The sequence below is a fragment of the Chiroxiphia lanceolata genome, chromosome 6 (assembly GCF_009829145.1).
Source record: "Chiroxiphia lanceolata isolate bChiLan1 chromosome 6, bChiLan1.pri, whole genome shotgun sequence".
In the NCBI taxonomy this organism is placed as follows: Eukaryota; Metazoa; Chordata; class Aves; order Passeriformes; family Pipridae; genus Chiroxiphia; species Chiroxiphia lanceolata.
The window spans coordinates 53,122,370-53,135,096 of NC_045642.1; the positions used below are offsets into that span (position 1 = coordinate 53,122,370).

Genomic DNA, 12,727 nt, shown 5'->3' on the forward strand with positions numbered 1-12,727 from the left:
GGTCTCTACCCAAACCATTCTATGATCAGCAAGGAGAGGCCTTTTTCATAGGTCATCATCATCCTGCTTTTCCTGTGTGGCTTTTTATTTGAAATACCGATGGTCTTTCTGGGCTAGTTGCACTGTCTAAAAACAAAAAGCTACAACCTGCAAAACTTTTTGCTAAACTGTGCATCACAGAGCCAAGTATTCTTCTGAGTCAGGTGTGAACAATTCTTGATTCTATGTGACTCCACAGAGACCCAAGACTTGTCTTCAGCAGTTGTACAGCCTTGGTGCTGATCAGCACTGCTTAAATCAAAGAAATGCAGACTATGAAGGGTTTAAGCATAGCACCAGCTCTTTGGCTTTAAAAGCAGGACTGTTCTCTTAGCAGCAGAAAGGTCAGTTTGAAGAAGTGAGGCCAGGCAGTTTCCTTTCTTTGCTCCAGTGAACTGATTGACTCTGCCTTTCCTGGTAGTGAATGGAAGGCAGATGGGAACAAGTTTCTGCTGGGAAAAAGCAGAAACCCCACCTTCTTGCAAGCTCTATTTGATACAGAGAAGTATCTGAGTAAAGCATAAAAAACCCCTGAGAATCAAAGTAAAAATTTTAAAAAAATTTATTTCTCCAATTTTATATACAATAATTACAGTCTACTGTACAAAGGTGTAAATGGTCTTTACTGTGAGTTGTTGTGCATATGCAGCTTAGTAGATAGATTTAACATTCAATTTGAATCTCAGTGCAAGTAGGCACTAGAACATCCATCATACCTCCAAGGTATAAAGAGACATACCAGTTTTACAGGTTTCTCCAGCATATTTTGTTACAGTGCAAAATGCTATGACATAAGGTTTCTTTAGAAAATTCATATAAATTAAACACATATTGCACTTGTCCCAACCAAAAGTGTAACAAGTTGTACTTACTGAACTACTTTGATATTTTTTAAAACATTGCTCACACACATGCACTCCTTCCTTCTTGCTATTTGTGCCAAATATGTGTAGGGTTTTTTTCAAATCTTAAATAACTGTTTATAGCTCTTTGATTTATACAATCTTTCTTGAACAGACTGCTAAAAAAAATAATCACAGCAGATTAATGTAACAAGAAAATTCTCCAAAACCCTTTCCAGTCTTCTTTCCAGTAGCACTGTAACTAAATACATAAAAATCAGTATTGTTTCAATTCATAATGCAAGTGTATTGAACAGCAACCATTTCAGACACTTACACCTCTATTTTCTGAAAAGATATGAAACCTCTAGTTCTAAATATGTATTTCTATGGTACTTGGAGCTGCTAAGCTAACATTGCACCCACAAACATTTTGTGCAATACCACAAGCAGGACTTTGACATCTGTACATCACTGGCTGCTATGGGGCATGTTGGGAGAAGTGGTGCAAAGTTGCATTAACTTTGGAGAACAAAGTCTACGTGGGCTGAACTAACTTAATACGGTCCATGCACCCACCAAAGGAGAAACGGAGGTGAAGGCAAACAACATCAATCTTACTAGATTTGAATTTCCCTAAATCCTTACAAGCCTTGAGATTTAAAGGAACAAGTGCATTTGAGTGCAGATGCTAACTTTGTGCTTAAGATATTTATTCAAAGCTGAAAGGTAAGGGAGTAGCTTAAATACAAATATTTTCTCTCTTTTTTTTTTTTTTTTTTGCAAATCAGTATGAACAAAGTTGCTACTAAAACCACTGACGTATAAAAGCAGAGGATAAGTAAAACACATGACTAGCTGAATGCTAGTCCATGTCTTAAACAGTTCGGGGTTACCTGCAAAATGCCTCCAACATTTAATTTATTCCCCCTACTTCACCTTAAGTGTACTTAGCTCCTGTCACAAACAAAATGAGTATTTCTTTCATGACAAAATTTCTGCATTCAGCTCAACTCATTCATTCAGAACATGAGTGGAAGAAAACAATTTCTGGTACTATGGCATTCTCCAGATCCTCTTCTGGAGCCACAACAATAACTTTCTAAAGGCAGGTCCCCGTCTGACTTGAATACTACTAGATATGGAGTCCTGAATAAGGCAGGATGCTGTTTATACAAGTAGTGACATGAAATCCTAATTTGACATTTAGGAATTCTTTATACACATAGCATACATCTACACTACTTGTGCAGGTCAAATGTTCATGTTCAACAAAACCCAACCAGCTGGGCTTTGGATGAGGAGAACAAACAGATTAAGTTTGCAAATTGGAAGGCTGATGGATTACTAGATCTCGTTCACATTCAGGAATGTTGTCGTCTGACCTCATGTACATTAGGAACACAGTGACAGTAGCAAAGGTAGCTGCATTGACAGGAAAAGCACGGAGAAGTGTGGAAGTGAGACCTCTCGTGAACACCCTCCAGCCTTCTTCATGGTAACTCTTTCTGACACAGTCCATAATGCCCTTGTATTGTGTAACGCCTCCGACCCCATCGGCCTGAAGTCGGGATTTGATCACATCCATGGGATAGGTTGAGAGCCAGGACACAATTCCCGACATTCCTCCAGAAAACAGCAGTTTGGGAATAACGTAACTGTCTTCAGCTTCACAGCCTAAATATCTAGTCATGCAGTCATAGGTCAGGAAGTAAAAGCCAAAGCTTGGAGTTTCTCTTATGAATGTAGAGACCATGCCCCTGTTGATTCCCCTCAGCCCCTCCTTCTGATAGATTTTGATCAAACAATCCAGAGAATTTTTGTAGTTCTTCGTTTTCTGTTTGTATTCTCCTGTTCCTTGAAGCTGCATTCTTGTCTTTGCCAACTCCATGGGACAGCAGATGATGCACTGGATAGCCCCTGCTGCTGACCCTGCAAGGAACTGGTTTAATGGAGTGTCTTTTCCCAGAGCACGAAGTGTGTTTCCTTGTACACCGAACACAAGCGCATTAATGAATGTAAGTCCCATCATTGGTGACCCAATACCTTTATAGAGTCCAAAAGCCTGATGGAAAAAGGAAGGAAAAATGCTTTTTAACAGTGGTGTTGATAACCTTCTGAAACTGCAGAATGTGGCCTTTCTGGCTCTCCACTGTGCCCTAACTTTCTAGCAGTGGCCAGAAGATCAGAACCACCTTGCTTTGTAATAGAAATTTCATCTCTGCCTAGGGCACAAACAACTAAACAACTCAGCAGTACAAATATATAGTTGAACATATCCCTAAAATAATCTTAGTCCATCAAGAGAAAAGTTTTCTGGCAAATTTTATACTTTTTTTTTAAAGTATCTTAAAGCCTGAAGCCACCCTTTTAGCTGAGATCTTAAAGCTTCAGCAACACCTCACTAATCTCTTCACTCGTTGCTCTGATTGCTTGGGTTCTCAGAAAATTAGTTATTTAAATAACTTATTATTTTATTTAAAAAATTAACTTCGAAATACCAACTTAGTAATACTCTTCACAAAGTTTCTGGCAAACTTCTGATTACAATATCTCCCCTAGGTGAGGTTCAGAGTAAGTTTTATCTCTTGATCTTCAACATCTGTAATTTTGTTTTGGTTTTGGTTTTTTTTTTTTTTTTTAACAGCTTTCCGACCCTTTTGAGTCAAAATATACAAAGATTAAAAAATATGCAAAACTTACAGATTCTTGCTTTATGATGGACTGAAAGCAATGGAAAGTCCCACGGTAGAGAGGCTTCTCTACATTTTGAACTTGTAGACGAACCTATAAAAAAGTTGTGTGAGATACCGATTTGTACATCAGGAGCAGCCTAGTGGGTAAACTAGTGTCTTGTACCTATGTGGAAATTTGCTATTGCAATGGATATACAAGAACACGGGCTGGATACTAGATATGTGGCAAAATCATTTCAAAATCTTGTGTAAGTGTTTTGAATTAATTTGGGGGGGGTGAAAACATTAAAGTAAGAGGATTATTAACTTCTTGTGAATATCAGAAAACCAGTATGTGGAAAGGTGCATTGTTATCTAGAATTTCAAATAGAAGTTTTCCAGTACGGGCTACAGTAGGGACTTTCTTTAGCTGCCAGGAATAATTCTGTTCACACTAAGGAATATCTGTACAAACCTGATAGAATTTTATAAAAAAAATTATTTGCAAGTCAGTCGTGAAATAAGGATAGTTTTAAAAGAATGGAAACTTTCAACAACTCCCATGGTGTATCTGGTTACCAGATTTGGGCCATTCATTGAGATCTGATTTTTTTTTTTTTTATTCAGAGGGTAGCTGGGCAGTGTCTCTTAAGATGTTTGTCTTTACATAAGAGAAGGAATAAAAAGCCACTAGTCCTTTTAAATTTTAGTCTGTTTTTTTTTTTAAACCTGCTGAATACAAGCAATTGATGAGGGTGTGGCTGCTTCAAACCTTTAATGCTAGTAATCAATTAACTTTTCCAAAGCTGAAATAGTACATTCTACTGGACAGATAGATGCTGCTGTAACTGGTGGTCTTAGGAGACAGGCCCTTTTCTGGATGTTTTTAAACCTTTAATGGAAAAGACCAATTCTGTTTTTTCATGCTAATTTGCCCTCAGTATGGTTAAAAAAGTGTCAATTGTACTTAGCTTATGCAAAGCCCTACACTGCAATAAACTCAAGAAATTGGTTTCACTGCATTGATAAGGTTATAAATCTGTCTTTGATCTCCAGCGTGGAGGGCTGCAATGTTCTTCAGAAAAGATGCTTATCAACCATTTAATGCTGCTGCAACTCCAGGGCAAAAAAACTTCAAGACTGTTGTTCTGAGCAAAAAAAGAAGATTATCGTATCTGTGTGAAAGATTCCTGAACTTAAGATCTTTTTTATCTATTTTTGCCTAAGGTAATGAAAACCACCACCAAAACAATGAAAGACCTGTAAGATGTGAGTCTAGAAAAGGATTGTGGAGGTGGTTTTTCAGGATGCTATATTCATGGTAGCTTTCTTGGAAGGAAAAATAAATTATTTTTTTTTAAATATTCTTATCCATATTTTATGCTTTGTAAATCAAAACGTTAGTTTTCAGTATCTTTTTAGCATACACATTAGTGTATGCTAGCATACTGGGAGGCTGAGATCCTCACAGGTCTTACAACATCTTAGGGTTAAAAGCAGTCTTATGGTAGGATTCAAAGAAAATAAATCCTTTGTTATTTAAAGGGACGTCTGGGGGATGGGCAGATTGTCAAAACTGTTAAAGAAGCAGGTTCACAAACAAAGTCACAAATCTTAACAAGCTGTCACAATTGCACAAATGAAGGTTTTACTCCATTTATAATTTACTACTATTGTTTCAAACCCCATCTGTGAAGTTAGTGGGCTTCCACATGGATATGCTCGGGGAGATTTGCAGCTTCGGAACCTTCTTACTTCATCTTTTCTACACGCTTGTGTTTAGTAGTTTAGAATTAGTAGTTTAGAATTAGTCATATTCTATATATGGGTTGAATTTCCCACTTTTGCCCAAATAATTTGTGAAATATTAACAGATTAAGTCCTGTTGTAGGATGAAATATATAGAGAGTACTGACTCTCCAGGTCCAAGAATGAAAAATGTCTCTTTCTCTTGAGCACAGTGCTGGTCACATCGAGGTACCCTCATTAGCAAGCTGCACATAAACTTTATTTCATGCATATTAATGCCATATTCAACAAGCTCTGTAGTGTGTACAACTACAGGAAGGATGAATCATGTGCAAAGTTTAGCCTTCTATTCCATTCATTGGCCTATATTCTTGCTTCCTTCTTATTGGAAACGACCATTTCTAAGGTTTTAGGTTGAATAGTAATACACACTAATGTCATATAATTTAAGACTTGCATAAGGGTACTGAAGACTAAACAAACCACTACATCCCCCAAACAGTCCAAGAGTTTAATAATGTGAGAAATAAGTGACTTTAGAAGTGTTTTAGCAATGAAAACATCCTCCAAAGATATGTGGTGGCTAAGATCTCAACAACAGTGTGCCTGAGATTCAGTTTTAGAGGCACTGTGTGTGGAACTGTATACAGCCAGAAATGCATAGCAGAAAGAATAAAACTACATTAAAAAAGAAAAAAAAAAAAGGGATACTCAAACCCCGCTCCCTCCATGCCATAGCTGTAGAAGAGGGATACATCAATTTAAAACTAAAAGGGGAAAAAGCTTTGTAAGTCTTTCAGATCTTTACTTGAACTAATACATTTGGGAATAAATTAAGACTGAGAGAAACAGAAGTGTTCACCTGGGCTATACTTACTAGGTAACTCTCCCGTGATGAGGCTTATCTGTCATCTACAACAAAGTAACACTTTTGCTGTTAATGAAGACAGCCCCTAGCTCAGAAAGTAAAGGCAGTTAAAAGCAAAAAAGCAATTTTATACATTACATCAACAAACCAGGGATAAGCAATTTGCCAGTTCTGAGATCAGCTCAGTTGCAGGTTTCGCAGGGTGACTTCACCGGCTTAATTTTCTCCCTGTGTGTCCCACCATCCCCCTCCCCGCTCTGTGAAACATGAGCACCAGCCAAAAAAAACCAAAAAAGAGCTTAAATGCCAAGACAGAAGTAAAATTCTGGCTTATCTAAGCAGCTTTCCCATTGTTCAGTTATATTAAAAATGCACAGTTTAAGCTGACTACCAGCTAGCCCTTTAAACACTGCAGAACTATAACAAGAGTTAATTTTTGACACATATACATACACAAGTTATGCAATGTTTTGTTTTGTTTGTTTGTTTTTTCCCTTAAAGGCTGGTTAGTTTTCCCACTACAGTGATGACTGTGCCAGCTAATAACACAAATATTAGTATTTACTCTAACAAAAAATAGATTGCTTATAATACCTTCAAGTGGATATAAAAATATCATGTACCACACTAGATTTCACAAAACATGGAGAGTCATCCAGAAACAAACTATTTGCTCTATTGTAAAGCAAGATGCTTTTTTCAAAGCCAGTACATCTATTTTGCAATAATACATCTGCTGAAACTAGCATGGGAGCCACAGTTTTTGCAGACAGTTAAATGTTTAGTTTCGTGCAGTAGAAGCTGTTCCACTTCAAAAAACAAAACCAAACCAAACCAAAAAAAAAACCCAAAACCCTACACATAATTAACTTTAATTTGAGCATAGAATTTTTGCAGTTTTGCAGGATTCAGTGAAATGACCCATCACCTTCAGTTACGTATGTGAAACTTGGCAGGTTGGGGGTGAGAGAAAAAGACAGCTGGCCCTGTACCATCATAAGAAAAATTGTGCAAGTCTGGATAATGCCATTCCGGAAAATAAATACTAGAATTCAACTGAGTTACTTAACAGTCAAATTTATCATATTCTGAACGACAAAAAGACAGACTTTACTATTTGAGCAGCTTCCACTGCAAGCTTGCAAAGAGAAGTAATGACCACTAGCTCGGGAATTCTGTATTGACTTAACCATGTGCTAGGATACAGAACATGGTGATGGCTTTCATCAGCCCACGACCTTTGCATATCTAAATTCAGCAGGGTAAAGGTATTCCAAATATAGGTATAGTGCACAGCAGGCTGTCTGCTGAAGTTAAGTGATCAGGTATATTAATTTAGCAGGGAATATATTGATATCCCTTCTTCTATTCTTCCATCAGGGGACTTTGGACAAGGCTGCCAAACAGTGACTTAAATTGTCATTCCATTCTGAAAGATGGGTTTGGACTCCCAGGAGCCCTAGTTGGAGGACCCTTCAGAAGATCTCAAATCTTATATTTGAAGTAGCTGAAGTATGCATAAAACACACAATTAACAGATCATCAGAAAATCAATTTGAACTTGGAAAGCTATAAAAATAATACTTGGAGGAAAAAGCCCCCAGACAAGCTTCATACTTGGATTTTTATTCACTTACACCCTTTGGCTAGTGCTACAAATTAAGGAGTAAGTAGCAGAGCTTGAGGGGACAACAAAATACAATCTTTCAACCTAATAACAAAGTATGTTTGAGTTCCAAATGCAGGGAGAGGCAGTTCTAGCAGTTAGTGTTAATCAGCTGCAGAGAAGCAAGCTTAGAACAAAATTTGGTTAAATGTAAGATTGTATTTCCAAATACAATATTGTTACTGCACTGATGAACTTGCAGTTAGGTCAAGGTTTGTCATGTTACTGGGTTTTCATTTCTGAGGAGCTGTAGATGGAAAAATCTATAAACAGGTTGTGGAGGCTTGTTCCAAGCTTTCCCACACAGATTTATGCTCCTACAGTGTCTGGGGAATTTTTTTCCTCTCCCACTCCTTGGAGAAACTTTAAGTTTTCTACTTAAAGGCAAAAATGTTTCATAATCAACCCACCTTAACAGTGTCAAAGGGATGTCCTACCAGCACTCCAGCAGCACCTGAAACAAAACAAATGCCATGATTATTACTCTGAGTTTTCTTCCTGGGTCTGGGGCTACAGTAGCACAAGCAGGGCCACCAGCCTGAGCTCTAAGTGCACAGTATTGTTGACAGACCAGGTAAAGAGCATCCTATCTAGTCAGAAGATAAGAAATCTACAATTCAGTCCTTCAGGCCAGTACTAGGTGCCTTTATGCTTCTCTTCAAGCTTCTGAGCCCCAGGCAGGGGTTGAGGTGTGTGACTACAGAGCATGCCACATCATATGGAATGTGCAGCTGTGACTCCTGGCCTCAGCCCAAGGCAAATCCAGCAGGCAGAAAATGCAGGTTTCCTCTGAAGCACAATGTTTCAGGTACATGTCACTCTTTGCAGGCACAGAAAACATGTAAGCTTCTCTAAAGGCAGAAGAACATTCCTGCTCTCAGCCTTTCCAGATGTGATAGTAGCACCTGCAGCAGGACCAAGCCTGACCAAAAACCTTTGCTTTATTCTAGCATTAAAGGACTCTACAGAAGTCACATGCAGGCCTATTAGTTACACCAATCTGAATACAGGCATTTTGCACACAGGCTGAAGGAATGAATCTTCTAGCTCTGTATTTCTGTGACCCAGCAATCCTTAATGACCACTGACAACAGCGAGAAGTACAAGAGCTTCAATGTGCCTTCCCACGTTTGCAGAAAAATAGCTGCCGTCCCTCTCCCGAGGAAGATGTGGCAGCAATACGGTGCCCACCCCAGGATGGTGCAGTCCAGGTTGTTCAAGGCCAGCACAGCAGCAAGATAGCCCAAGATAGAAAAACAGTGCTGTGCACTCTGTTCGGCATGGAAAGGCCACTGGTACAACTGACCCCGCAGGATCCCCGGCAAGGCAAGGATCACTAGGATGAAGTCAGAGAGAGGCTGAAAAAAAGAAATTAAAACCCAAAAATCTCTTCGCCAAGTTGGCAAGAAGAACAACAAGCTCAAATACCCGAAAAGAAGCGAGAATAAATCTCCAGAAGATAATTTAACAGCTGCTAAAAATAGCAGGCAGCAGGCCGGCGGCAGATGCACCGGGAAGCGCAGAACGCGCCGCACGCGTTCTCTCCTCCTCTCCATCTTAAAGCTCCCCGGCTGTCCGTGTGTCCAGATCAGGGCTCCCGACCGCACCGCTGCCCCTGCGCTCACCCCAGGCCCCTCTTCCCACCCCCGCTCCTTCCAGGTCCTTTGGGCAAACGCCGGTGCTGCGGCGCGGTCGCGGAGGGGACGGCCCGCACCCCCCCCCAGCCACTGGGGAACCACAGGGGAATCCCCCAAGACCTTTCCCGACCGTGCTCGGCCCCCACCTGCAGCGGGGCGGCCGCGCTCATCGCCCCCGCGCCCGGCACCATCCTCCGCTCCCAAAATAACAGCGCCGCGCCCAGCCCTCCCCTCCAACCTGCCTCCCTTTCTTCCGCATTAAAGAAAAAAATTCGCTTTTTCCCCATTCTCCGCCTTTTCTCCCTTTGCCACCTTTTTATTTTTCGCACCGTACTCCCCTTTTCCTTTTGCGCTAATTTTTATTTTCTTCACTCCCCTTCTCCTTTCGTTTCCTTTTTCATCCCTTTTCCCCCTTCCCCATAATTTTTTTTTCCTGCAGCCCCCCCCCGCGCCGCCACTCACCGCCGACGCACCCCGCCAGGAAATCCAGAGCCATGCCGGCACGATGTGTCCCGGCGGGGTCCAGCCGTGCGCGCCACCGCTCCGCGCTCTGTCTCCGCCCGCCCGCCGCCCGCCCTTTCTATCGTCCGCCCCCCCGCCCGAGAGGGGCCGGGCCCCGCCAACAGGGGCGGGAGCGATGGGACAACTCCCCCCCCGCCGCCCCCATCCACTGGTGGCCGCGCGGGGGCCGCTCCGGCCAAAGGGCGAGACGGGGATGCGGCTGCAGGGAATGGGGGAGGTCCAGCGCTGCGCGCCCCTTCTGCATTTCTGACCCCTTCCCTCCCCTCCAACCTACAACCTGTCACTTCTTTTTCAGCAGCAGCTGCGTTACTAACCAGAAGTAAAGGCTGGAAAAAATTTAGGAGGCTGCAGAGGTGGTGGTTGGGGGGTAGAGGGGACAGAGTATCCCTCCTGCAGAGCATCAATATTGCCAGAGTTGTTTTGGGTGGTTTGGGGAGGCACTGGTGGTTGGAAATCCTGTCGACTGATGTTGTGAAGACTTTGGAGGGGGCCACCTTTTAATAAGGATGAAATGCCTGTAGCATCCCTGCTACAGGATGAGAGAGTCAGGGCTGTTCAGAAGAGAAGGCTCTTGGGGAGACCTTGTTCACAGAATCACAGAATGGGTCAGGCTGGAAGGAACCACAGTGGGTCATCTGGCCCAACCTTCCTGCTCAGGCAAGGTCATCCCAGAGCACATGGCACAGGATTGTGTCCAGACAGTTCTTGGCAATTTCCAGTGAGGGAAACCCCACACCCTCTTTGGTCAATCAGTTCCAGTGTGTGGTTGGTCACCCACTCAGTAAAGAAGTTCTTCCTCATATTTAGGAGGAACTTCCTGTGCATCAGTTTCTGCCCATTGACTCGACCTATTTCCTGTGGCCACCAAGAAGAGCCTCGTTCCATTTTCTTGACACCTTCCCTTCAGATACTTAGAGACATTGATGAGGTCCCCTATCAGTTGTCTCTTCTCAAGACTGAACAGGCCCAGCTCCCTCAGCCTTTCCTCATAAGAGAGGTGCTCCAGTCCTTTGATCAACTTTGTAGCTCTTGGCTGAACCTGCTCCAGGAGCTCCATGTCTCTCTTGTACTGAGGAGCCCAGAACTGGACATAGTAATCCAGATGTGGCATCAGCAGGGCTGAGTAGAGGGGCAGGATCACTTCCTTCAAACTGCTGGCAATGCTCTTCCTAATGCATCCCATTTATTGTGGCCTTTCAACACTTAGAGGGTTTGTAAAGTTGGAGAGAGATTTGTTACCCAGGGCCTGTTGTGATAGAACAAGGACTAACCATTTAAACTAGAAGAGGGCAGGTTTAGATTAGATATTAGGAAGAAATTCTTTACTGGGAAGATGGGGAGGTGCTGGAACAGGTTGCCCAGAGAAGTTGTGGCTGCCCCATCCCTGGAAGTGTTCAAGGCCAAATTGAATGGGGTTTTGACCAACCTGATCTAGTGAGAGGTGTCCCTGCCCATGCAGAGGGGTTGGAACTAGATGATCTTTAAGGTCCCTTCCAACCCAAACTGTTCTGGGATTATATAACCAGACTCCACCTCCCTCCAGTGTTGTGCCAGAGAAGGAAGGAAGGGTTGCACCAACAGATATGGGCTTTGAGCCAACTGTTACCCCCATGGTACAATGGGAAGTTTGAGCATGAGACCCTTTCTCTCATAGTCAAAGCCACAAATCAGTATCTTGCTGCCTGTGGAGCTTGGCAGAGTCCTGGATCTCAGTCTTATACAACACTGCTGCACTTCACCCTGCAGAAGAGGCCTCTCCCCTTCCCACAGGCTTTTCTCGTTCTTTATTAACTCTGTTTTCCTGCTAACATTGCCTGGTTTCATGGTGCCCCAGTGCCAGAGCCTTTAAATGGGGAACTCAAGTTGCTGACAGTTTCGAAAAGGGAGCCCTGTTTAAGCTGCTCGTTATTTCTGCAGGCAATGTCTGAGGAAGGGGAATACCAGTGGCCTAGAACAATAAGTAGCCTATTCCAGCTTTGCTTAGAGTAACATGATCTTCAGGGCCTGCATAGTCAGTTTTTAGAGGGTAAATTCCAGAAACAGAATGGAAAAGCAGATGGATTTTTTTTTAATTGCTTCCCATGGTATGGCAGTTATTTTCTAGGTGTAGCAGCTCAATACAAAGTCAATAAAATCTTGCAGTGGAATAGTATACTAAAAATCAAGCCCAGCTTTTACCTTCTGTGCAATGAAAGCACACAAACAAATGAACAAAGACAAGGAAGCTTACAAAGTGGTCTGAAACTACTACAGAAAAAAACCTGAGAACCTGTCCCATATTTAACAGCTCTTGGACCATCATTACAATAAATAAGCAGACAAGATGGAAATGCAAAGCACTCAATGAATCCCTAACCTTCCCCATATCTTCTTCCAACCTAGTGCTCCTATAGGTTCCTTCTCATCCCAAAAAGCTGCCAAATCAAATCAAGAACTAAGGTGTCTCCAGAATGCTTTGGGATTCCTGATTCACACACCTGTCTTACCTGGGAACAACCGTTTGGTATCAGGGAGCAGGTAGGTCGGCTGGTCCTGCCCTTTGCCACAGCCAAATGGCCTTGGGGGCTGCCCACTCCTACTCTATCATCCACCTCCTAACAGAAACCTTAGGTCTCACTGAACTCATACTCCTGCAGCCAGTACTTCAGATCAGACAAGAAGTCCTCATCAGTCTGTTTTTCTTAAACATTTTATTCAAGTATAAGTGGAAGTGATTGTCTCTCACTGAA

The 12,727-nt window shown here is 42.2% G+C and overlaps 1 protein-coding gene across 2 annotated transcripts; it reads right to left on the bottom strand.

The window, feature by feature from the left end:
• Positions 1–583: 583 nt before the first annotated feature.
• SLC25A29 (solute carrier family 25 member 29) lies at positions 584–10,043 on the bottom strand. Of its 2 annotated transcripts, XM_032692297.1 has the most exons (5): positions 9,939–9,990; positions 8,250–8,293; positions 6,183–6,217; positions 3,585–3,668; positions 584–2,946 (listed from the first exon to the last, which is right to left on the bottom strand). In XM_032692297.1, the coding sequence occupies exon 5, from the start codon at positions 2,911–2,913 to the stop codon at positions 2,197–2,199; it is 717 nt and encodes a 238-aa protein (XP_032548188.1). In that variant the 5' UTR covers positions 2,914–2,946; positions 3,585–3,668; positions 6,183–6,217; positions 8,250–8,293; positions 9,939–9,990; the 3' UTR covers positions 584–2,196. The 2 variants fall into 2 exon arrangements, with proteins under 2 accessions (XP_032548188.1, XP_032548187.1); XM_032692296.1 differs by lacking the exon at positions 6,183–6,217 and having other exon boundaries at positions 9,939–10,043.
• Between the last annotated feature and the right edge of the window lie 2,684 nt (positions 10,044–12,727).